General features: G+C 42.1%; 1 protein-coding gene across 3 annotated transcripts in view; it reads left to right on the top strand.

Moving 5' to 3' along the window:
* Window positions 1-232: 232 nt before the first annotated feature.
* The window catches only part of RALGAPB (Ral GTPase activating protein non-catalytic subunit beta), a 108,545-nt gene continuing 82,101 nt past the window's right edge, over window positions 233-26,676 (top strand). For all 3 annotated transcript variants that reach the window (XM_008017676.3, XM_008017666.3, XM_008017658.3), the window contains exons 1-3: window positions 233-480; window positions 20,383-20,598; window positions 24,713-24,915. In XM_008017676.3, coding sequence (XP_008015867.3) covers window positions 20,413-20,598; window positions 24,713-24,915 — 389 coding nt within the window. In that variant the 5' untranslated portion in view covers window positions 233-480; window positions 20,383-20,412. The remainder of the gene's footprint in view (window positions 481-20,382; window positions 20,599-24,712; window positions 24,916-26,676) is intronic.

Here is a 26,676-nt window from a genome sequence, read left to right as displayed (position 1 = left end):
GCCGCCTCTGTGCTGCGATGAGGTAGGCGCATTCGTCACTTCACTCCTCCCTCTCCACTTGATCCGGAAAGGAAGGACGGAATGCGTCCCGCGCGGCGAGCTGGGATAGCTGCGCAGGCGCAGCTTCCGGCTCTGTGTCTCGGGAATTATTTGACGCCACCGGTTCAGCCCCGCAGAAAGCGCTGATTAGGCACACCGCGCACGCGCAGTGGCCCACTTGGCAGGGGAGTTATTTGACGCCGCCGCCCCTGGCAGTCGGAAGTTGCCTGAGCAGAGCCCAGCCGGCTGGCCCGACTGGCCTTCGTCGTCCCTTGGCGCCCTGGGACAGTCGCTGACGGGTGGACTGACGGACCGTCTGAAGACGGCCGGCCAGGGCGGTGAAAGCGCCGGCCCTATGGCACGGGTCGCGTGAGGCGGAAGGCCGAGTACGGCCGGCGGCGGCGCCCGCCCCGGCGATGCGGGCCCCGCCCGTCGCCTCAGGTAACCGGGCAGTCGGCCCCGCCGCGGCCGGACCCTCACCTTTCCTTCCCCTCTCTTCCCCTCCCGGCGGTCCAGGGACGGCTGAAGCTTGTTTCTTGGCTCTGGGTGCTCCAGGGGCCCGGCCTTTGGAAGCGCATCTGCAAATGTTTGGGAGACCCACTGGGGCGGGGAAAGCTTGGCCCTGGAGTGGGCGGTTGCTGTCGAGTCTGTAAACCCGGTCTAATCCTTGGGAGCTTCCCCGGCCGGGCGAAGCTCTCCTGGCAACCTGGGGGAGGGGGCGGGTCTGGAGCGGAGCGAGACAACTCCCGCAAAGAATTTGGTCCAGCAGAAAGGTTAGGCGAGTTGCTGCCGCCCAGTGGGGACGATGCTGCCCATTGCACAGTGACACTTTGATGAGGAAGAGTTGATGATGAGAGTAAACAGCTAACCCCCATTAAGCGCTTCTTATCCGCCAGGCATCATGCCAGGCCATTACGTTCACCACGTCTAACTTCATAGCAACCCTATGAGGTAGGATTATTGTCCCCATTTTACTGACGAGGCAGCTGAGTCCCTGGGTGGTTGGGTGACTTAATTACCCAAGGTCACATAGCTAGTAATTTGAACCGAAGCATCCAACTCCAGAGACCCAGGTGCTTAACAATTAGGGCAGTGGCTCTCCAACTTTGCTACACGGTAAAATCACCTGGGGACTCTTGTAAAGGTTTCTGATGCCCATGTGGCATCCCAGACCAAAACAGTCAGAATATCTGGAGGTGAAAGCCAGACTTCAATATGTTTTTTAAAGATGTCCAAGTGATTCCAGCGTGCAGCAAAGTTTGGGAACCACATGTAATTTGATAATTCTGCATCTCAAAAAGCATCTCTGTTTCTCCAGCTTAAGTGTGCAGGAGAATTGTCTGGGAGTTTGTTAAACATGCAAGTTCCACCCGCAGAGATCTTTAGGTTCACTGACCACTACACCTTGTGAAAGACTTTAGGGGTGGGACGTAACTTTCTCTGCAGGGATTCTGAGTCATCTGGAACATTTAAAATGTATGCATCTTATGCAAACTACTCTTTGGAATTTTACTAAATATACAATACTTACAGGTGTAGCGTCTCTAACCTCTGTGTCGTTTTTACATATGCTATTCGTCTGCCTAGACCGTCCTCTGAACTTTCTGGCCACCCCACCCAAACGCACACACTTCTGCTCTCTCCTATATACATATACACACCCCCTTTTTTTTTTTTTAGACGGAGTCTTTCTGCGTTGCCCAGGCTAGAATGCAGTGGCATGATCTTGGCTCACTGCAGCCTCTGTCTCCTGAGCTCAAGCAATCCTCCCACCTCAGCCTCCCAAGTAGCTGGGACTACCACACCAGGCTAATTTTTGAATTTTTTTTGTAGAGATGGGGTTTCTCCATGTTGCCCAGGCTGGTCTCAAACTCCTGGACTGAAGCAGTCCACCCACTACGGCCTGACATAGTGGTGGAATTACAGATGTGAGCCACTGTGCCAGGCCTACATACCCTTTTCTTCCTGTCTCTGGCTACATTAGCTTTAAGCATTCCCTTCAAGATACCTCTGTCCCTGACCCCCACCCACCTTGAGTCCTTCCAATTTGCTCTTCAGGAACATCGTAGTGAAACTTACCAGTTATTTTTCTGAGTTGTAGTTCTATCCCTACTTCTCTATTATGAGAAGCTTTATGGCAGGGACCATGTTTTCTTCATCTCTGTATTCCTTCCAGTGCTTTGACATACAGACTCACAAAGCTTTTACTCAGTGGAATGTTTGGGTCCTTTTATGTCATAGATAGATCATGTTACAAACAGATTCTTCTCTATTTCCATTTTTGTAAAAGATGTTTGATAGTTCCTAACTTATAGAGTTTTGTTCTTTTTGCTTACGAATGAATATTCAGTAATTTGTCCAGCAGTGGAACACACACATTGAGTTCTTACCAATTGCAAGGCACTCTGTAACTAACCATGTGCAATCAACATTGTTTGATTTTTAATGTCTGATTCTATCACAATCAGATGCAATCAAGTCTGTAGGGAAAGTCTTTTTATTACTATTAGACCTTTGCATGTGTTCCTTACTTCATTGTCCAAAAAAGTGTTTAATTGTCATCCACTAAATGCCACTGCCTTGTTGGTATTTGGTAAATACAAGTAGATGGGATCGCCATTGGTATTGGTTGGTCCTGTTCACCAGGAGAGATGACATAAGTACTTAATGAAGAGTAAAATAATGATGTCACAGGAATTGACAAATTTAGCACATATTTATTGCAGAATGACTGAACTGCCATTGCCCATTTGCTATATTTACAAGTTTTAAAGGAAGGCAGGCTGACAGTTCAGATTGGATTTGTTCTTGGTTGGTCTTAAAACCATGTAAGGGTTTGCAAAAGTTAGTGAATATGTGTGTGAAGGTCATTATGAAGAGGTTTTTGGACAATAAAGGTTTTTTTTTATAGCGGTTAAACATGACGAAGTATGTAGACTGAATTAAAAACACATTTAACAAAATATTCTTTTTTCTTTTTTTTTTTTTTTGAGATGCAGTCTCGCTCTGTCCCCCAGGCTGGAGTGCAGTGGCACAATCTTGACTCACTACAACCTCCGCCTCCTGGGTCCAAGTGATTCTCCTGCCTTAGCCTTCTGAGTAGCTGGGACTATAGGGGCCCACCACCACACCCAGCTAATTTTTTTGTATTTTTAGTTGAGAGAGGGTTTTGCCATGTTGGCCAGGTTCGTGTCGAACTCCTGACCTTAAGTGATCCGCCTGCCTAGGCCTCCCAAAGCGTTGGGATTACAGGCATGAGCCACTGTCTCTGGCCCGTAAAATATTCTTTATAAGGATTGTTATAGAGAAATTTTCTTGGTTCCATTTTGTATTATTTGCTCAGTTTTTAGGCTTAGCACTAATAGAAACTGATGGGACAATGTATGTTAAATTGAGATACTCAAGAAACTTGTCCTTGTGTCTCTGATCAGATATGGACACAGTATCCAGTTCTTGCTTTAGCACATGGAAGAAACTCAATCTTTAAGGCTGAAGGTTTAAGTCTGTAGTTGTGCCCCAAAGTAAAGGTAAACAATTCCACATGCTTAGAGAACAAAAGTGACTCTAATCATGATAGTTTGGGACCTAGAAATGGATTCTGTTTAATACAAGGTACTTATCAGTGTTAGCAGATGTGTTTCCTGACATGTGCAAATACTTTTTGGGCAGAATACTTGATTTTCTTTGGTGTGAGATGATTTAAGTTTTAAAATTAAGGCACATGGAGTTTCATTTTATTATAGATGGGGAAAGTAACTTGGCCAAGGCTACATGGTTAGCTTCTAACACCTCCAGGGCTAGAAAGCAGGCCTCCTTCCTCCGGACAGTGTCCCCTTTCACCCCAGACCCCTGCCCCATGAGAAAGTTTGTCTTGTGTATTGTTGTGTTTGCATGTCTGTGTGTGTGCATGGGATAGGGAAGGGGAGAGAGTGATCTGCTGTGTTTGAGAAACTCAGATATCTAGAAGCCCCTCGACTTACTATGGGATTACTTCCCAATAAACCTATCAAAGTTGAGAGGATCGTAAGCCAAAAATGCATTTAATATACCTACGGAACAGAATAGCTTAGCCTCATCTACCTTAAACATGCTCAGAACATTTACATTAGCCTACAGTTGGGCAAAATTATCTAGCACATAGCCTATTTTATAATAAAGTGTTGAACATTTCATGTAATTGATTGAATACTGTACTGAAAGTGAAAAACAAAATGGTTATGTGGATAATTCAAAGTACAGTTTTTACTGAATGCATATTGCTTTCACACCCTGGTCAGTTGAAAATCATAAGTTGAGGATTGTCTGTATAGTGAGTACTTAGTGTGTGAAATGCACTTAGCTATATAAACTGGGAATACAAAGATAAATAAGACATGGCCTCTGTCCTCTACGAGTGTAATCAAAGTTATAATAAAAATAATAGTGTAGCATCTGAAGCAGCTCTGTCAAATAGAATTTTCTGCAATCATGGAACTAAATCTTATCTGCTCTAATATGGTAGCCACTGGCCACATGTGACTCGTAAGCACTTTAAAAACTAAGGAAGTGGTGTTTGATTCGAATAGTTTAAACTTAAAACTATTAAAATTAAACGTTTTTAAAATTTAAATAGTTACATGAGATAGCTGCTGTATTGGACAGAGAAGATCTGAGGCATAAACGATGAGAACTGTGGTGGTGCTGGTAGGGGGCAGACAGGGTATTCAAATATTCTTTGGGTAGATTACCAAAAACTACCATTTTCCATGTTTTAGGAGAGATGCAGGCAGAACATGTCTTTCTTTCCTGTAATTCAGGTGTTTACTAGGATCTCTAATAGCATCTGGTACATAGGCGAATACATTCCTTTTTTGCCAGCTTTATTGATGTTTGCCTTATGGGGTCAATCGGACTACAACAGAAATATGAAGTATAGTCCCTTTGCCTTTATTAGTCATGAGGTTAATATGGATTAATTTGGTGCACCTTAAAATCCAGCACAGTTTATTTATTTGCCCAGTGTTTTAGCACCCTGTATCCTCTTTTTCTCAAGCGAAATGGGCATGTCTTATAATGTATACCTTCCATTGGTACATTTCAAAGGATGTCAACTTAGGTTGCTTTATTTGATCCTTCTCCCAGGTCACTCTAGATAGGCACTGCAGGTATTCTCCCTGTTTTACAGATGAGGAAACTGTGACAAAGAAATGCCAGGTGGCCGGGTACGGTGGCTGACCTGTAATCCTAACACTTTGGGAGGCTGAGGTGGGAGGATTGCTTGAGCTCAGGAGTTTGAGACCAGCCTGGGCAGCATAATGAGACTTTGTCTCTGTAAAAATTTTTTAAAAAATTAGTGGAGCGTGGTGACACAATCCTGTGGTCTCAGTTACTTGGGAGGCTGAGTGGGAGAATTACTTAAGCCTGGGAGGCAGAGGCTGCTGTGAGCCGAGATCGTGCCACTGCACTCCAGTCTGGGCAACAGAGTGAGACCTTGTCTCAAAAAGAGAAATGCCAGTTGACTTGTCCAAGGTCATATGGTGAGGTATGGAGTCAGAACAAAGGGAAGCAGCATTGTACTTTGAGGCAAGAGGTGGAGTTTCTTGTCCCAGATCTGCTGTTGCTTGATGTGATCCTGAGCAAGTCATAGCTTTGCTTTGTTTCCTTACCTAGTGGTTAGTGACGTATGTCTTAGCTAACCTTCTAGGGTTGTTATTGGAATAAAATGAAGTAACATGTGAAAGCTCTTTGAAAGTGATCAATTATGCAAAGGTACATTGTGCTCAAGCAGGATCTAAAGTAGTTTTTCTTTTTTTTTTGAGATGGAGTCTCGCTCTGTCACCCAGGCTAGAGTGCAATGGCGTGATCTCAGCTCACTGCAACCTTCGCCTCCCGGGTTCAAGCAATTCTCCCGCCTTAGCCTCCTGAGTAGCTGGGATTACAGGTAGCCGCCACTGCACCCGGCTAATTTTTGTATTATTATCATTATTTTATTTTATTTTTTGAGACAGAGTTTCACTCTTGTTGCCCAGGCTGAAGTGCAATGATGCCACCTTGGCTCACCGCAACCTCTGCCTCCTGGATTCAAGTGATTCTCCTCCCTCAGGCTCCTGAGTAGCTGGTATTACAGACACATGCCACCGTGCCCAGCTAATTTTGTATTTTTAGTAGAAACGGGGTTTCTCTATGTTGGTCAGGCTAGTCTTGAACTCCTGACCTCAGGTGATCCGCCCGCCTTGGCCTCCAAAAGTCCTGGATTACAGGCATGAACCACCACACCCGGCCAATTTTTGTATTTTTAGTAGAGATGAGGCTTCGCATGTTGGCCAGGGTGGTCTCAAACTCCTGACCTCAAGTGATCCACCTGCCTCGGCCTCCCAAAGTGCTGGGGTTACAGGCGTGAGCCACCACGCCCAGCCTCGAGTAGTTTGTTTTGTTGTATTATGCTGCTGTCATAACTCATCAGTTACCATATTGAATACTACTGTACCATGGTGTCATCTTTGATTTCTCTTGTCTTCCTCACTATGAAACTTTCTTTTGGGCAGCCATCATGTCTTGTTTATAGTTGCATCCCTAAATCCTAGGACAAATTTGACATGTAGCTGGTGTTTAATGTTTGTTTAATGAAATAACTGATGTCTGGATGTACTTTACAAAGTTTTAAAGAATTGTTCTTTGTAATGAGACTTGAAGCTCCTTGAGAACAGGGATCTTGTTTATTTTCTGTGCTGGTTGCATAGAAGGCATGTAATAAATATTGGTTGAATCAACTGATGTAATTAATGTCAGGCTGTGGTCTTAGAGTGTTCACCATTGTATTGATTATTTTGGTAATTTGTCATTTAGACCAAACTTGCATGTTATTTTGCGGTGGTGCTTACAAGCCATAAGTTGTTACCCAGCACACAGAACCTCCAGAGAGAATACCTAGAAAATGAGTACATATATAGAGTTGGGAAGGAAATTAAGGGATCTGCAGGCGAGCACTGTTGACTTCTTCCCGTTCTCATCATATTTACTTCTGGAGCATTGAAGGTAGAGATTTCTCTGCTAGCAGCTCAGGTTGATAGCAGACAGCCAACTGGGGAGGAGACTCAGGATCCCTAATATAGCAGTTAAAGTCCTTAATCATCTAACTTCAGTTATATTATCATATCTCACTACAGTGCCTGACACTTCACCGTTATCCCCCTGACTGCCCTCAACCTTAGCCTATATGGTAGCCACATTGGAGTTTGCCCTTCTACTATCCCTTCAGTGTATCTTTTGCACGTCCATCAAATTGCTTTAATGGAAATTTAGTTTCTGATGTGTCATGCCTGTGATAAGGTTAAACTTTCTTCTTCTTCTTCTTCTTCTTTTTTTTTTTTTTTTTTGAGACAGGGTCTTGCTCTATTGCTCAGGCTGGAGTGCAGTGGTGCGATCTCAGCTCACTGCAACCTTTACCTCCTGGGTTCAGACAATTCTCATGCCTCAGGCTCCTGAGTAGCTGGGATTACAGGCGTGTGCCCCCATGCCCGGCTAAGATAAGGTTAAACTTTTGCTCATTTTCTGCTTCCAGTTTTACTGAATTAATTACGACTATTCAATCCTAGCATTCAGAGTCCTTCAAAATTGGTCACTGCTTACCTTTGAAACTTTACCACCTTCTACATATAGCTTTCTTTCCTTTCACTCTGGGTTTTCAGTTTCTGGTGCTTTTTTTTTTTTTTTGGCTACCTGAAGCAAGTGTCCTTTCTTTTGTGTATTTTCTTTTCTTTTCTTTTCTTTTTTTTTTTGAGACGGAGTCTGGCTCTGTCACCCAGGCTGTAGTGCAGTGGCGCAGTCTTGGCTCACTGTAACCCCCGCCTCTTGGATCCAAGTGATTCTCCTGACTCAGCCTCCTGAGTAGCTGGGATTACAGGCGCACACCACCACACCTTGCTAGTTTTTGTATTTTTAGTAGAGATAGGGTTTCACCATGTTGGTCAGCCTGGTCTTGAACTCCTGACCCGCCTCAGCCTCCCAAAGTGTTGGGATTACCGGTGTGAGCCAATGTGCCTGGCTCTTTTATGTATTTTATTTTCTCTTTTATCTGCCCCCTCTCTTTTTTTTTTTTTCCTTTTTGAGACGGAGTCTTGCTCTGTCACCCAGGCTGGAGTGCAGTGGCGCAATCTTGGCTCACTGCAAGCTCTGTCTCCCAGGTTCACACCATTCTCCTGCCTCAGCCTCCCTGATAGATGGGACTACAGGCACATGCCACCACGCCCAGCTAATTTATTTTGTGTGTTCTTAGTAGAGACAGGGTTTCACCGTGTTAGCCATGATGGTCTCAATCTCCTGACCTTGTGATCCACCCTCCTTGGCCTCCCAAAGTGCTGGGATTACTGGAGTGAGTCACTGAGCCCAGCGTTATCTACCCCTTTTTACCCTCAGTCTTACCACCTCAATTATACCCTTCCTTCAATGCACAGTTCATATGGTCTGTATCTGTAGTCTTCCCTGATGTTACCCTGTTGTTTTCCAGCTCAGCCTATCTTTCAATCAAAAGTAGTCTTTTTCCTTTGAACTTCCATGATATCTTGCCTATAGTTTTAAAAAATATCACATTCAACATTTTCATGTTCTAACTTATGTTGTAGTTATTTATGGTATGTATTAGTCTGTTTTTACACTGCTGGTAAAGACATACCCGAGACTGAACAATTTACAAAGGAAAGAGGTTTAATGGAGAAATCCTAGTTCCCTGTGGCTGGGGAAGCCTCACAATCATGGCGGAAGGCAAGGAAGAGCGAGTTACATCTTATGTGGATGACAGCAGGCAAAGAGAGAACTTGTGCAGGCAAACTCTGGTTTTTAAAAAGCCACCAGATCTCGTGAGATTCATTCACTGTCATGAGAACAGCACAGTAAAGACCTGCCCCCATAGTTCAGTCACCTCCCACGGGGTTCCTCCCATGACAGATGGAAATTGTGGGAGTTACAATGCAAGATGAGATTTGAGTGGGGACACAGAGCTAAACCATATCAATGTATAAATGTTAATCTCCTTACTTAAGCCATAAACTCATTGAAAACAGGAACCAAGTCCTATTAATCTTTCTTCTTCATGGTTTTAACACTGCATTGGACAAAATAGATGGTTAATAGCTGTTTATTGGATAAGTCTACTTGATGGTCCCTGCCAGTGTCTCTGAATGTTCACATGTATAGTCAGGATGCTGACATATACTTCCAATTCTATGACATGAAGATGTAATGAAAACATATTACATTAAGTTGTACCAACATTTCTACCACTAAGTTAAAACTACATGACTTTTGAACATCATAGGGGTTAGGAGCACTGACTCTGTGCAGTCAAAAATTTACATGTAACTTTTGACTCTCCCAAAACTACTAATCGTCTTCTGTTGACCAGGAGTCTGGCCAATAACATAAACTGTCAAATAATACATATTTTGTATATATATGCCATATTTTTAAAGTAAGAGAAAATAAAATGTTATTAAGAATTATGAGGAAGAGAAAATATATTTACTATTCATTACATGGTAGTGGATCATAAAGGTCTTCATCTTCATCATCTGCATGTTGAATAGGCTGAGGAGGAAGCAGAGGAATTAGTTTTGCTGTCTCAGGGATGGCAGAAATGGAAGAAAATCCATATGTAAGTGGACCTGAGCAGTTGAAACCCATGTTGTTCAAGGGTCAACTGTACTTGCATTTCTCTACCATCCTTCTAATCTTTAGTCACAGCTATATGTTTACTTTTATTATTATTATTATTTTTTGAGACGGAGTCTTGCTCTGTCGCCTAGGCTGGAGTGCAGTGGCACCATTTCGGCTCACTGCAACCTCAGCCTCCCAGGTTCAAGACATTCTACTGCCTCAGCCTCCCAAGTAGCTGGGATTACAGGCACGCACCACCACGCCTAGCTAATTTTTGTATTTTTAGTAGAGACAGGGTTTTACCATGTTGGTCAGGCCAGTCTCGAACTCCTGACCTCAGGTGATCCATCCACCTTGGCCTCCCAAAGTCCTGGGATTACAAGCGTGAGCCACCACATCTGGCCTTTGTGTTTATCTAGTTGTAATTATAATATATATGTTTTTCTTCCTCTATTTAATATTTATTGATTGCTTACATGGACAAGGGCATGTTTCAAACAGATTACATATGTGATTCTTTAATCGCCACCACAACAAAATGTGTAGGCTCCTAATCTATTTGCTTTTTTTTTTTTTTTTTTGAGATAGAGTCTCGCTGTATAGCCCAGGCTGGAGTGAAGTGGCACAGTCATGACTCACTGCAGCCCCAACACCAGTACCCAAGTGATCCTTCTACCTCAGCCTTCAGGGTAGCTGGGACAACAGATGTGTACACAACAGGTGTGTACCACCATGCCTGGCTAACTTTTTTGTGTTTTTTGTGGAGATGGGTTTTCTCCATGTTGCCTAGGCTGGTCTCAAACTCTTAGACTCAAGCAATCTGCCCACCTCTGCCTCCCATGGTGCTGGAATTATAGACGTGAGCCACCATACCTTATTCTACTATTATCCCCGTTTTACAGACGAGGATGTTCCAACACAGAAGTAGAGTAACTTTTGCAACATTACCCAGCTTGCAGGTAGAGCTGGGATTTGAATCTATGAAGCTTAGTTCCAGAGCACTGGCTCTTAACCACTCTCATGTATGTTTTTATGCTTCTATGTAATCTCAGTGTTTAATGGCTACATAATAGTATATAGAATTAATATGCCCTAATTATGAAATTTTCCCATTATTGATGGAAGTTAAATTACACCCTCTTCCCCATCTTATATATAATACTACAGTGAGCATCTTGTACGTTTTTTAAAATTGAGCTGTTTTGTAAGGATAAACTTAAGTCAGATTACCATGTCAAGGCATTCTGTGTCTTCTGCTTTGTACTGGCAAAACATTCATGCTATCCTTGGGTGAATGTTTAGGAAAATGACATATCAGCCTGAGCTGCCTTACAAGCGTGCCAACTTATTAACAGGAGGGAACTACAAACAGCCCCATGGCAAGTGGACTAAGACATGGCAAGTGTGATCAAGACTCATGAGGGTTCTGCCATGGTGCTATCCTGAGAGGTTGATGCAGTTATGAACATTCTTGCCTAGGAGGGCCTAGGTGGTGCGGCAGTTCTGGCTCCTGAAAGTAATGTTCTCCAAGATCTCTGAGGTTTGTTGCTTTGGATAACCTGAGCCGCAACAGCAGGAGGAGGTTCTTATTTGTGTGCGTTTAAGGTAGGCTGGGTGGGCACAGTGGCTCATGCCTGTAATCCCAGCACTTTGGGAAGCCGAGGCAGGTGGATCACAAGGTCAGGAATTTGAGACCAGCCTGGCCAATATGGTGAAACCCCGTCTCTACTAAAAATATTGAAATTAGCCAGGTGTGGTGGTAGGTGCCTGTAGTCCCAGCTACTTGGGAGTCTGAGGCAGGAGAATTGCTTGAATCCAGGAGGCGGAGGTTGCAGTGTGCCAAGATGGCGCTACTGCACTCCAGCCTGGGTTACAGAGTGAGACTCCATCTAAAAAAAAAAAGAAAAGGTAAAAAAAAGAGTAGGCTGGCCACTGACGATACTGGGCCTAATGGAACTCCCTCTACCAAATCTATCACTGCACTTTGCCTTCATCCTTTTTTTCTCTAACAGCAACCACCATGAAGTAAAGTGAAGTTGTAGGACCTCCATAGTTGGGTTATAAGCCCAGCCCCTGCAGCAAAAGTGGGTTGGGGTGACTTCTGGGGTACCAACAGCTTATACACAGAGTATACACTTCACTATCCTCTTTCCACAAGGATTTTGCTAATTTAGTTACCACAACTAGTGTATGCCTTTATCTGTGATCAGAGGCATAAATTGGACCATAGATAAGTTCTTTTTTAGCCCACTTTTTAAAAAAAAATTTATCTTTTATCTTGAGTTTAGTTGATAACATTTAAAGAGTAGGCGACTTCGGCCGGGTGTGGTGGCTCACGCCTGTAATCCCAGCACTTTGGGAGGCCGAGGCGGGCGGATCACGAGGTCAGGAGATCGAGACCATCCTGGCTAACATGGTGAAACCTCGTCTCTACCGAAAATACAAAAAATTAGCCGGGTGTGGTGGTGGACGCCTGTAGTCCCAGCTACTCAGGAGGCTGAGGCAGGAGAATGGTGTGAACCTGGGAGGCGGAGCTTGCAGTGAGCCAAGATCACGCCACTGCACTCCAGCCTGGGCGACAGAGCGAGACTCCATCTCAAAAAATAAAAAATAAAAAAGAGTAGGAGACTTTTAGAAATGTCCAGATTTTCTGTGTCTCTTCAAAAATTGGATTATCTGGTGAGTCTGGCTCTGCATTCCTTCCAGGTGACAGCTAGAACTGAGTAATAGCTGTAAACAGAGCTTGTATATTCTCCTTTGCCATAGCACTCACTCTACCCACTTCACTACTTAATATGTTACTTTCCTACATTGGTCGTTTTCAATCTTTTCAGATTTTATGTGGTAATTAAATACCTTTGTATCCTGAAATTAACAGATAATATATAACCTACTAGCCAAGCATGGTGGCTCACACCTGTAATCTCAGGATTTTGAGAGGCCAAGATGGGCAGATTGCTTGAGTCCAGGAGTTTGAGACTAGCCTGGGCAACGTGGTGAAACTCCCCAAAATACGAAAAATTAGCTAGGCATGAGGAGGGAGGATCACTTGAGCCTGGAATGTCGAGGCTACAGTGAGCCGTGATTGTGCCAGTGGATTCCAGCCTGGGTGATAGGGTGAAACCCTGTCTCAAAAAAAAAAAAAATTTTATATATATATATATAAAGCTTACCAACACACAGATTTTTATAAAAAATCAATGAAACTTTCTAACTCTAATGAAGGAAAAACATAAATTACTGTCATAATTAGGATTTCAATAAAAATATGTACAACTATGCCTAGAGGGCACAATGAAGTAGGCAGGTTCTTTTGTCTGCTTATAAGTTGAGAAGTAAGACACTAATATGACACTTTTTCTTTATGTTTGACATCTTGAAATAAGGGCTAAATAAGTATATATGTAGTCCCTGCTATTGTGTTTCTGACACAAATGTGGATATTAGCAGTTCAAATGCTACAAGTGGCTTGGCCATTGGTGATATGATTTTTCTTTTCTTTTCCTTTTTTTTTTTTTTTTTTTTTTTGAGACTGAGTTTCGCTCTTTTTGCCCAGGCTGGAGTGCGATGGCGTGATCTCGGCTCACAGCAACCTCCACCTCCCGCGTTCAAGTGATCCTCCTGCCTTAGCCTGCTAAGTAGCTGGGATTACAGGCATGCACCACCACGCCTGGCTAATTTTGTATTTTTAGTAGAGATGAGGTTTTTCCATGTTGGTCAGGCTAGTCTTGAACTCCCTACCTCAGGTGATCTGCCCGCCTTGGCCTCCCAAAGTGCTGGGATTACAGGCGTGAGCCACTGCACCTGGCCTGGTGATGTGATTTTTCTAGGGTTGTGAACAGTTCTTGGTTCTAAAGATAATGAAGCTTAGTCTTCCTCAATTTACGTGATTAATTGCATTATTGGAAAATTCAGTCTATTAAAATATCACAATATATTTTGTATTTATATGTAAATAAAGTTAATTTTTAGTCTTAGACAGTGATTTTCTAGCAGATGTTCAAAAGTCATGTGAGATGTAGCATAATTGTTCATTGTGCAGGACTGTCTCATGCAGTACAGGATTTCTAGATTTCCTGACTCTGCCTGTAATGCCAGGAGCCTGCCCCAATCGTTGTGCTAACCAAAAGTACACTTAATATTTCCACAGTGCCTCTAGGTAACAGGTTTTTCTATTAAAGATCATTGCCCTAAGTTCTCAATTGGGTCCTTACCTCCTCATCAGAGTTGAGTTTTTTGTTTTTTCTTTTTTTGAGACGGAGTCTCTCTCTTGTCATCAAGGCTGGAGTGCAGCACGCGACCTCAGCTTACTGCAACCTCTGCCGCCCAGGTTTAAGCCTCTCCTGCCTCAGCTTCCTGAGTAGCCGGGAATTACAGGCGCCCACCACCATGCCCGGATAATTTTTGTACTTTTAGTAGAGACGGGTTTCGCCATGTTGGCCAGGCCATTCTTGAACTCCTGACCCCAGGTGATCTGCCCGCCTCGGTCTCCCAAAGTGCTGGGATTACAGGTGTGAGCCAGAGGTGAGTTTTATCACTTGTTTTGTTAGTTTAATAGGTACAAAATAATACTTTAGTTGCCTTTGTGTTTCTTCCATGTTTGTTTCTAATGTTTATGTTCTCTTCATTGTTTTACTTAATATATCTGTAATTATAATGCATTTTTTTGTCTGAATGTTTTTTGTCTGTCTGCATTTTGTTAAAGTTTAGCTTTTTCTCTGTTACATACATTTTGATGTTTTAGTTCAGCTTTTTCATTGTATCCTTTCTATATCTTTGTTTTTTTTTGAGATGGAGTTTTGCTTTTGTGGCCCAGGCTGGAGTGCTGTGGCGCCATCTCTGCTCACTGCAACCTACCCCTCCCGGTTTCATGTGATTCTCCTGCCTCAGCCTCCCAAGTAGCTGGGGTTACAGGTGTGTGACACCATGCCCAGCCAATTTTTGTATTTTTAGTAGAGATGGGGTTTCACCATGATGTTGTCCAGGCTGGTCTCAAACTCCTGACCTTAGGTGATCCACCCACCTGAGCCTCCCAGAGTGCTGGGATTACAGGTGTGAGCCACCACGCCTGGCCTATATCTTTCTATTTTACATGTTTCTTGAAAGCATTTTTTGTTTTCATTTAATCATCTAAACATTAATACATTTAGAGAATGAAACTTTCTTAATTTAAAAACTTAAAAAAGTTTGTCAGAAGGATTTAAGAGCTATTAAACCTATTTCAGTTGGTCTTTCATAATGTATATTCCTCTCTTCAGAATTGGGAGGGTAGTGGCAATTTCTTAAAAATGCAGATTCTCAGGCCCCAGCTCAGACCTGCAGAATTGAGGTTTCTCTGAATGGGACCTAGGAATCTGCATTTTCAGCTAGACCCTTTCCTCCCCCAATGATTCTTAAGTGTACAGTAGAGTTTGAGAGCTAGTTTGTCCTTTTTTTCTTCCTTCTTAAAACCTATTTTCTTCCAATAATGTGCTGTGATGGACCCTGAATATTAAATATTTATTTAATATTTGAAAACCATCCAACTTTTATTTTTACTAGTAGTTAGCTTCAAACAAATGAACATTTTTCAATTTTTATTTGAATATAACATACAAAATTTTGGACACACTTTAGTGGAATAGAGGGAATACCTTCTGATATCTTCCTTTTTCCCATTGGTGAACCTCGGCACTTTCAAACACATGTTCAATGTCCACTGTGTGCCAGGCACTCAGAGGTTCAGGAGGTGAGGTCCCCACTCAAAAAAGGCTGACACTTTTGTGGTGAATGTGTCTCTACACCACTAACAAATGAGCTAATGGGCAGCTTTATATGAACATCCGGTAATAGGCACTCAGCTGAGAGGAGTTGGTCTAAGGAGTCAAGAAAGGTTTTACCAAAGAGAGGACATTTGAGTTGGGCTTTGAAGGCTGAGTACTTCATAAGGTGGTTCAAGGCAGGGAATGGCAGTTCAGTCAGTGGGAGCAGCATAACCAGTGACCTAGGGTAAGAAAGAATTTGCTGGGCTTGCGCAATCAGTAGTTCTTTGTGGCCATTGTTTGGGATGTTTGTGGGAAAGTGGCAGTAGAAGACGAGGCTGGCAAGGTGGTATGTGCAGTTCCCATTAGAATTCTAGCAAGGCTTTATTGTTGATTTTTTGATTTGGATAAAATAATAAATTGTATACTGAAGAATAAATGTCTAGAAAAGACAGTAAAGTTTTGGAAAAAACATTCTATAAAACCACTGAACTTAAATCATTATGGGTTGGCATGGGAATAGACAAATAGTTGAATAGAACAGAAGTCTCATAGATTCTAGAATAAATGAAAATTTAATATATGACAGAATTAGTATTTCAGTTTAGTGCATAAAGGATGTATTTTTAAGAGGTGATGCTGACACAACTGACCATACATTTAGAAGAAAGTAAAATCGGACCTTTTGTACACCACTTATAGAAGTAAATTCCAGACGAATATACAAGTTAAGTGTGAAAAATTATGCAGTTATCTTGCAGGAAAATCTAGGAGACTACATATTCACGTTAGGGTTATGTTTTCAAATATTTGGACTAAGACGTGTAAGAAATGTATTTTCTGCTCGGCGTGGTGGCTCACACCTGTAATCCCAACACTTTGGGAGGCTGAGGCGGGCGGATCACCTGAGGTCAGGAGTTTGAGACCAGCCTGACCAACACAGAGAAACCCCGCCTTACTAAAAATACAACATTAGCCGGTTGTGGTGGTGCATGCCTGTAATCCCAGCTACTCAGGACGCTGAGGCAGGAGAATCACTTGAACCCGGGAGGCAGAGGTTGTGGTGAGCCAAGATCGCACCGTTGCACTCCAGCCTGGGCAACAAGAGCGAAACTTCGTCTCAAAAAAACAAAAAGAAAAAAATAACAAAAAATGCATTTTCCATTGTGATCCAGAACATATGCATATATTACAAAGGAATCAAGTTTCACAGAAACATTGCTTACCTTTATTCTGTGTGATGCCTTTATCATACATCGTATACCATCTAATTAAAATAAATGTTATCCATAACATTTATTTCATGACTCACATTTATTTCATGTTTGAAAAACATTTATTTATTATCAAACATTTATTTCATGTTTGAAAAACATTGATAGTTTTGTGACCCACAGTTTGAAAAACATTGATGGAGGGGATGGGAGGGTAAAACCTTCTAAGCCAGACTCAAGACCGGAAGCTGTAAAATAAATCTTTGGCTAGAACAATGAAATTTTATTTTATACCTATCAAGTTGGCAAATAAATAAATAATGCTGATTTCTAGCAGGGAGGGGGTGAAATGAGAGAATGGCTCTTATCTGTTCCTAATGTAAACGGGAATTGTTATGGGTTTTTTTGGGAAGCAATCTGGTAAGACCTAATAACATTAAAAATACATGTACCGTTTTATCTAGCAGTTTAACTTGAGAGCTTATTCCACAGAAGTAAAAAGGCTGCTGCTTCTTAAGGGTATGTTAACAAGTGTGTTTATTGCATCATTATTTCCTGGTGACAAAAAAATGGGGAATGAAGTGAATGCATATCATTAGGAGACTGGTTGAGTAAATTAGGCCACACAAATGCCATGGAATATTATCCAGCCATTAAAACGAATCTGTTATTAGTTAGAAGGATGTTCATGAGGTACCTGTACAATCTCTAGCTATCCATGTATGTAAGTTATTTTAATATGATTGAGGCCGGGTGCAGTGGCCCACGCCTGAAATCCCAGCAGTTTGGGAGGCCAAGATGGGTGGATCACTTGAGGTCAGGAGCCTGAAACTAGCTTGGCCAACATGGCGAAACCCCATCTCTACTAAAATACAAAAATTGGCTGGGCGTGGTGACATGCTCCTGTAATCTCAGCTACTTGGAAGTCAGAGTCAGGAGAATCCCTTGCACCCGGGAGGCAGAGGTTGCAGTAAGCCAAGATCGTGCCACTGCACTCTAGCCTGGGTGACAGCGAGACTCTGTCTCAAAAAAAAAAAAAAAAATTACAGTTTTGAGTGGCACAAAATACAGGAGGGAATGTTAAGATGTTAACAGGATTGTCTGTTCATGAAGTAAATTATTTGGAATGACACCTAACAAAAAATGAAAAGGGTGCAAAACCACACTAAAACTAAAACCCCTGTAGTATAATATTCTTACACATTTGTGTAAGAGACTATACAGTGTGTATATATTTATACTATATGTATATATATGTAGTATACACATAAGTATACTATATGTATATATATGTAGTATACACATAAGTATTTATGTGTATATATGTTAATTTTAAAAAGCAAGGAAAAAACGTGTGGGAATCAGTTGTCTTTTGATGGTGATGGCTCTCTATCAGAACTTTCCCTTTCCCCCCTTATATTGTTGAGAGTGCTTATTTCAGGGGGACACCGGGATATCCTTGGGAGAATTCCTTATACATCATGAGGCAACTGAGGCAATTTTAGTAGTCAGATGCATCTGTTCTTCCTTTGAATTGTGGGTGCCTTACTAGATGATGGCCCATTCCTCCTGCCTTCCCGTTTTCAGAGAAAGATCCAGAGGAGGAGGAAGGGAAGGGAGGAGATTACAAGATCCTTATAGGGTCGCTGAAGGGTACCCGGGCCCAGAGTCCCTCAGACTCCAGAGGAAGCTGAGTAGATTGAATCGGATGAGAGGGAAAGTATATGGATTCCTGTGTATGGAAAGGAGAAAGAAAGGTAGTTTGGGACCACACTGTGAATGACTTTGACTCTCATACTAAAGAGTTTGATTTTCATTCTGTAGCTCTGTGATTCTCAAATGTCATATGCTTTTTGTTGTTGTTGTTTGTTTGAGACGGAGTCTCGCTCTGTCACCTAGGCTGGAGAGCAATGGCACAATCTTGGCTTAATGCAATCTCCGCCTCCCGGGTTCACGCCATTCTGCTACCTCAGACTCCTGAGTAGTTGGAACTACAGGCGCCCGCCACCACACCCGGCTAATTTTTGTATTTTTGGTAGAGACAGGGTTTCACCATATTGGTCAGGCTGGTCTCAAACTCCTGACCTTGTGATCCGCCTGCCTTGGCCTCCCAAAGTGCTTGGATTACGGGCATGAGCCAGCGTGCCCTGCCATATGCTCTTCTTTTTTAAAAAATTCTTTAAAAATTTTCTTTATACTTAAATAGAGTTAGTCTTAGAAAAATGTCATAAGCTCTTGATGTTTGGTGAGCTGGGATAAGGTTTCTCAGGATAAAATTAAACAATGCTAATCTCTTCCCAGTTTGAGGAAAAGGTAACTTTTAGGGATAGAACTTTTTAAAGATTAATTATAACCTTGAATTTCCTTAAACTGCTCGGTGGGCAGATTTCAGCACAAGTAGAAAGTAGAAGTTAACAGAAATGAATTGGAGAGGGCTAACCATCATTTATCCTCTTTATGAGTATGGGATTTATGGTTGTAATATTTACATTGCACATACAGATATGTTTTCTGCAACTGATGTCCCTCCTATGTGCAGTAGACTTAGATATCGTTTTATGGAGCGTGTACAGAATAGGTAGAAGTACCTGCGTTGGAGAGTGTTTAGAATAGGGAGAGACAGCACATATCATGGCTAAGAGCATATGCCCTGGAGCCCAACAGATGTGGGTTCAAAACCTAGCTCTGGCTGGGTGCGGTGGCCCACGCCTGTATTCCCAGCACTTTGGGAGGCCAAGGCCAGTGGATCACCTTAGGCCAGGAGTTCGAGGCCAGCCTGGCCAACATGGTGAAACCCCTTCTCTACTAAAAATACAAAAATTAGCCACGCGTGGTGGCATGCACCTGTAATCCCAGCTACTTGGGAGGCTGAGGCAGGAGAATTGCTTGAACCTGGAAGGCGGAGGTTGCAATGAGCTGAGATGGCCGCCACTGCATTCCAGTGTGCCTGGGCAACAGAGCAAGACTCCGTCTCAAAAAAACAAAAACAAAAAAACTCAACTCTACCATGTTATAACTTTAAAGCTTCAGGTAAGAAGCAAACCTCTCTATGCTCCAGTTTTTCATCTGTGAAATAGGGATAGTGTTACTGAATATTCATAGGATTGTTTTAGTGATTATATGAGTAGTATGTAAGTATGTATTAAATGCTTAATAAGTGGCAGCTTTTAATATGTTTCCTAAAGAACACTGTGACTTCCCAGTGTTCCAGTACTGGTAGTTTCAGCACCACTGTTTCAGAGAATGAAACAGTCTCAAAGAATTTTTAAGTGTAATTTGAGGACAGTGCTGAGAAATTGTAGGGATATGTATTCAGCAGATAGTAGGTACTCTGAAACTGTTGACTGAAAACCTGGGTCTTAGTAAGTTCTCTGTTGTCTCCCCTTCCTACTTAGGACATTCCATTCTCCCATGTTTTTCTGTCCTGGAACCATGTGGAGGGTTCCCTCATGCTGTGAATGTCCCATATCTGATCATGTTATTCCCCTGCCCAATGGCCATCTTCTCCAGCTCTGCCCCAGGGCTTCCGAGGGCTCTTTTGGGGAGGTGCTCAGAGAGCTGCAGGTTCTGCCTTCCTACCTAATCTTACCCTGAGGTTCTGGGATATTCTCAAAACATTTAGATATATTTTTTCTGTCTTCAGAGGCAAGATGTTTACAGCATTCTTTATCATGCCGAAAGTCTATACATCTGTTTTATTTATTTCTGTTAATTTCCAGTAGTATAATTTGACATGCATTTCTGTTTTGTCTTTTCAGGTGCCATTTGGATTGTACTTTAGTGGCACGATGTACTCTGAGTGGAGGTCACTGCATTTGGTGATTCAGAATGATCAAGGCCATACCAGTGTGCTGCACAGCTATCCAGAGAGCGTTGGACGAGAGGTGGCAAATGCTGTAGTCCGTCCTCTTGGGCAGGTGTTAGGTACCCCTTCAGTGGCTGGTAGTGAGAGTTTGTTAAAAACTGACAAAGAAGTAAGTGTTTCTGAATTTCATTCTCTTATATGAAAATGTACATTTGTTCTTGAAGAATTTGTTTAATGTTAACTTTTTTGTTCTTTTTTCTTTGAAAAGAGCTATAGTAGAATACCATCAGCTTTTTAATGGATTTCTGCCCAACGTAGTATGACTTCTCAATTTTGATCTTGTTTGAGTTGAGGGCTGGGACTCGGAGTTTGTGGAGGTTGTAAGGAATGAGTTGTACTGTTTTGCTGTTGGGACTTTTTACTAGTTATGGTGAATTCTCCACTTGAGCTAAAGGCCAAGACAGGGACTTGAATGTCAAACCCTTTCCCCAAAGCTCTAGGCTTAGTCTTCTGATTTCCATTTAGAGTGTGGTTGGAAGACCTCATCCCTACCTCTAGATGGCCCCTGACTGAAGACTCATGTCGAGTTTTCAGGCTATGCATATGCTGTGCTTAAGCTCTCCCTTGTCCCCATACCTACCTACCCCTTTCTGACTTCCAGGTTTAAGAGTGCTGCAGAGAAGCCAAGCCCTTCTGGTCTAAGCCTAGGTGATTGCAATTGGGGTTGTGTTTGCTGTTTTTTTTTTTTTTTGACACAGTGTCTTGCTTTGTTACTCAGGCTGATGTGCAGTGGCATGACCACAGCTCGCTGCAGCCTCAGTCTCTCTGGGCTCAAATGATTTTTCCATCCCAGTGAGTCCCAAGTAGCTGGAATTACAGACACGTGCCACCACGCCAGGCTAATTAAAAACAATTTTTTTATAGGGATGTTCTTACTGTGTTGCCCAGGCTGGGTGTTTACTGTTTCTAAAGATAGGGGGTCTTGGAATGACTTGTCCTGAAGCTGGCCCTTTGTTCTTGGGTTCAGCAGCCTAGGCTGAAGTTAAAAAGTTGCTTTTGGGAAGTCGTGAAGGGGCCCTGAGAATGGAGTGGTAGAGGAGCTTGCTAGTATAAATTCTGGCTAAGACGCAGGATTAAAACTTTGTCCCTTGTCTTGAAGAAGCTCATGTAACCTTCAGGCCTCACGTTTCGCAAAACCTGTACCCTATGTCTCAGACCCTTTTTTTCTGTTTGGTTTTTGGTTTCCTGTGAAGGAGAGATTAGACTTAGATATGACTAAAACTTGCAGCTCTAGGGGCAGTTATCCTCCCTCAGCCATGGGTCTCTGAAGAGTAAAGGTCTTCAGTCTGAGGAACATTTTTCTCTCTTCAGAGGACCCTAGATTTATCCCTGAGGACTAGCACAGACCCTAGTGCTTCTCCTCCTGGTGCGTTTGTGATCCCTTGTTGCCTTCTCCTGGGATGAGATGGTACATGAGTAGATGGAGGTGCTCTGGTGTAGCCCTTGTTTTTCTCCTTTCTCACCCTTGAAGAGAGATGAGAATTCCTGTGTCCTCTAGAATTATACCTTTTTTTGTTTTGTTTTTTTGAGACAGAGTCTTGCTCTGTCACCTAGGCGGGAGTGCAGTGGCATGACCTCGGCTCACTGCAAGCTCTGCCTCCTGGGTTCACACTATTCTCCTGCCTCAGTCTCCCAAGTAGCTGGGACTACAGGCGCCCTGCTACCATGCCTGGCAATTTTTTGTATTTTTAGTAGAGACAGGGTTTCACCGTGTTATCCAGGATGGTCTTGATCTCCTGACCTTGTTATCTGCCCACCTCAGCCTCCCAAAGTGCTGGGATTACAGGCGTGAGCCACCGAGCCCGGCCTATTTATTTATTTTTTGAGACAGAGTCTTGCTCTTGTTGCCCAGGCTGGAGTGCAAAGGCGTGATCTTGGCTTACCGCAACCTCTGCCTCCCAGGTTCAAGCAGTTCTCCTGCCTCAGCCACCCGAGTAGTTGGGATTGCAGGCATGCGCCACCACGCCTGGCTAATTTTGTATTTTTTTTTAGTAGAGACGGGGGTTTCTCTGTGTTGACCAAACTGGTCTTGAACTCCCGACCTCAGGTGATCCGCCCACCTTGGCCTCCCAAAGTGCTGAGATTACAGGTGTGAGCCACTGCACCTGGCCAATTTTTGTATTTTTGGTAGAGACAGGGTTTTGACATGTTGGCCAGGCTGGTGTTGAACTCCTGACCTCAGGTGATCCACCCGCCTCGGCCTCCCAAAGTGCTGGGATTACAGGTGTGAGCCACTACGCCCGGCCTAGAATTATAAAATTAAACGATTGTGTGAAGATACCACCAAAGATATCTTCTTGGTTTTTCATCTGATAATTAGGGACCTGCAATGTCTTTTAGAATCTCTTCTATTATGTGGCTAAATCTTGCTACACCCTGCTCCAAATTTGTCACAGCTTCACTGTGCTGTTATAGGCTTCTTTAGCACTTATTGCAGTTAAACCATATATTTCCGACCTTTAACCTTTGTAGTTGCTTTTGAGCTTAAAAAATGTAATATATATATTTATCTTGTTAGATTTAACTTTGGTTTTAAGCCATTGAAGTCTTTTTGAATCCTGAATTTCTGTCCAGCAAGTTGGCCATCCTTTTTAGCTTTGTGATATCTACAGATGATCAGCATACACTGTTTTTCTTTTTTTTCCCCCTAAGTTAAAATCTTGGCAGAGCCTTTGGCATGCCACTGAGCAGCTTTTTCCAAAATGATCTTGGCACATTAATCTATTGTTACTCTGTAATGTGGTATCTTGACCAGTTGTAAATCTAGCCATTCTACCATCCTCTGGGCCATATGTCTCCATCTTGTCCACAAGGAGATCCTGGGTCTGCCCAAATTTCTTGCTAACACCCAGATACCCATTTGCCGGAGAACTCTGTTAATGGCATGGTGAGAATAGCTTCAAATTTCTAGTTGGAAGATCAGGGTTCAAGTTTTCAGCTCCACCTTTTATAAACCAGTGACTGGTGCCAAATTGCATAATCTTGCTAAGCTTCTGTTTTCTTATGTATAAAGTAAGGATAGTTTACCCTGTCTACACAGGGTTATTGTGATGGCTAGGTGATATTTATGAAAGTGCTTTGTAAACTGCAAGGACTACACCATTGTCAGCCCTCTAAATAGTAACCCTGTTAATAAAGGAATGAAGCTCATTTGGCATGACTTGATTTTTTTGAGCAGGCTGGGTCTTGGTAATCATGCTTCTCTTTTGTAAGTGTTCACTGATTGCTTAGTAATTTGTCTCAAAGTTTTGTCTGGAATTCACTTAAACTTTCCAGTTTGCAATGTCTGGAATACAGTTTCCTCCTTTTTTTTTTTTTTTTTTTTTTTTTGTATATTGGGGTTTCTCATAGATGGAGACATATAGCTCAGATGATGGTAGAATGGCTGGATTTATAACTGGTCCAGATACCACATGACAGAATAATAGTAGACTAATGTGCCAAAGTCATTTTGGAAAAAGTTGCCCAGTGGTACCTTCTAGTTGAAAGACCAGGATTCAAGTTTTCAGCTCTACCTTTTATAAACCAGTGACTTGGGCCAGATTATTTAATCTCTACAATTATGACTGCAGGCAGCCTAGTGGTTCAGCAGTCTCTTAGGCAAGTTCTCTCAGTCCTTAGGATGTGATTCAGCTAGGTGAGGAGGCAGGGACTCATTCAGTGTGGCTAAATGCCTTGTTAAGATCTTACCCAGCTTCAGTCCTTTCTCAGCTGTATTTGTTCTTCATTTTAAGTATTGTTTTTTTTTGGCAGAGGAAACAGTTGTAAAATAAGAGTCAAACAGTTCATCTTCTTGTTTGTTCATTTGCATAATCTGGAGGTGGAATGTGACTGACTTTATGTGATTTTCTAAATGCTACACATAAATTAAGTGGAGAAAAAACTCTAAAATGTTCTATTTTTGCATCTCTAATCTCTGGAAAATTGAAGTGACCTGTATTTACTTTTTAATTCACAGAGCAAATAATAATAATATCTAAAGGGCAAAAACCAGCATAGGCTTGATAGTCAAAAATAAGTAATTTATTTTCTTCTTAAATCTTTTGCTTGGGAAATTGTATGTTTGATATGTGAAAAATGCATTATCTAAAATAAATCTGATACTTACATTGAGATGAATATCAATTTAGAGGCTTTTGGCAATAAAAGAGATTGACATTTGAAATCAGTCTACTGAGATAGGCATGTATAATAATTCTGTATGGATATTTTCTTTTGTCTAGGTAAAATGGACCATGGAAGTAATTTGCTATGGACTGACCCTTCCATTGGATGGAGAGACTGTAAAATATTGCGTTGATGTATATACAGACTGGATTATGGCTTTAGTGTTGCCGAAAGATTCTATTCCATTGCCAGTTATTAAAGAGCCTAATCAATATGTTCAAAGTATACTAAAACACCTACAAAATCTTTTTGTACCAAGGTAAGCTGTACCTGTCTATCTGGCCCATTATCAGGGGCATAGTAAAATATTCATAAATGTTACTGTAGTATAGGAGCTGATTTCATTGTTAGTCCTCTGAACAGTGACTTTGTGTGTTCAATTAAAGATTGTATTAATGTGAATGTTAGGAAAGATGGGCTTATGTAATGTTTACTAGGAGTTTTTAACAGGTATGTGTTCTTTACAAGTTTTTGGCTTTGCTTCTAAAATCTCATACCTCTTAGATATTAAAATACTGTAACATCTTTCCCTTCTACTCAAAAAAATATATACTTTTGCCTATCACAATTCTTGTCTCCATTTAGGCTAAACACAACTAAGGGAGATGTATCTACCTTAAGAGGCATCTTTCCTATGAGAGAATGAAGACACTTGAAACAATTATGGGCAACTTTGTAGTAAGCCAAAAGATTACTCTTGATAGTTTGTTTCTAATTTTTTTTCCATCTTCTTAGGCAAGGGCCTTAAATATCATAATGTAGGATACCTTCAAGGAGCAGTAGGGCAATCTCCCTTTGGTAAAGTTCTGGTTAGAGCTTTTGCTCTGTCATACAGTGAGGGATTTTGAAAACCAGCTCTGTAAATTTTTAACTTTCTAAATATAGAAGGAAGATTACTTTGGAAAATCTGGATTAAAAAAGAGAACTCTCCGGAACTCTGGTCTGTTGGCTCAGGTGTAAACAGCATACCATGCATGAAATGCCTGGTGTAGTCTGGCCCCTAACCAAACTAGCTGTTCTTAATTCTGCATGAATGCTGCTCTTTAGTCAGACTCATAAGTCAGACATTCCTCTAAGACCTCTTAAAGATCTTCCCCATCATGATGTCTTTTTGTCTTCTTCCTCCTCCTCCTCTCCATCACCACATCTCATTCTTGTTGGTTCTTTAGTTCCGCCTTGTGAGGAGAAGTCCTACCTAACCACTCAGGCCCACAGCGCTCACACCTTCTCTGAACCTATGTGATACTTTCTGTATCACTCTTGTATCTCTTGCTGTTTTGTTGCTTATCTTTTAAAATGTGTGTCTCCTTTCCCCATCTAACCAACTTGAAGGCAGGAACTGTGTTGTCTCTATTTTAGGCTTCCACAGTATCTGGTGCAGTACTGGTATTTTAGTACTTAATACTTACCTTAGGTGTGAATTAAATGCGTGTTGCTTGTATTTATTGATTTCAAATGGAATTAAAAACAGGAAATAGGCTGGGCACAGTGGCTCATGCCTGTAATCCCAGCACGTTTGGAGGCTGAGGCAGGTGGATCACCTGAGGTCAGGAGTTCAAGACCAGCCTGGCCAACATGGCAAAACCCTGTCTCTACTAAAAATACAAAACTTAGCCGGGCGTGGTGGCATGTGCCTATAATCCCAGCTACATGGGAGGCTGAGGCAAGAGAACCGCTTGAATCTGGGAGGCAGAGGTTGCAGTGAGCCAAGATCGCACCACTGCACTCCAGCCTAGGCAACAGAGCGAGACTCTTGTCTCAAACAAAACAAACAACAACAACAACAACAAAAACCAGGAAACAGTTGAGAGTACTTAGAATATTGTTTATAAGCAGGTTCTTCTAAAATGATATAATAGTTTTAATACTTTCTTGTTATCTTTTTAGGAGACTACTGGGCTTTTTCTTCATGCCTGGGATAGTCTCATGAGTAGTATTGTCACTGTGTCTCTTCTTTGTAAGCCTAGTACCTCTCAGTGCTCAGCTAATTTGTATTGATGAAAAAAAATTAATGGCATTT

Source organism: Chlorocebus sabaeus, chromosome 2, assembly GCF_047675955.1.
Source record: "Chlorocebus sabaeus isolate Y175 chromosome 2, mChlSab1.0.hap1, whole genome shotgun sequence".
Lineage (NCBI taxonomy): Eukaryota > Metazoa > Chordata > Mammalia > Primates > Cercopithecidae > Chlorocebus > Chlorocebus sabaeus.
This window is presented reverse-complemented; position numbering and strand designations above follow the sequence as displayed.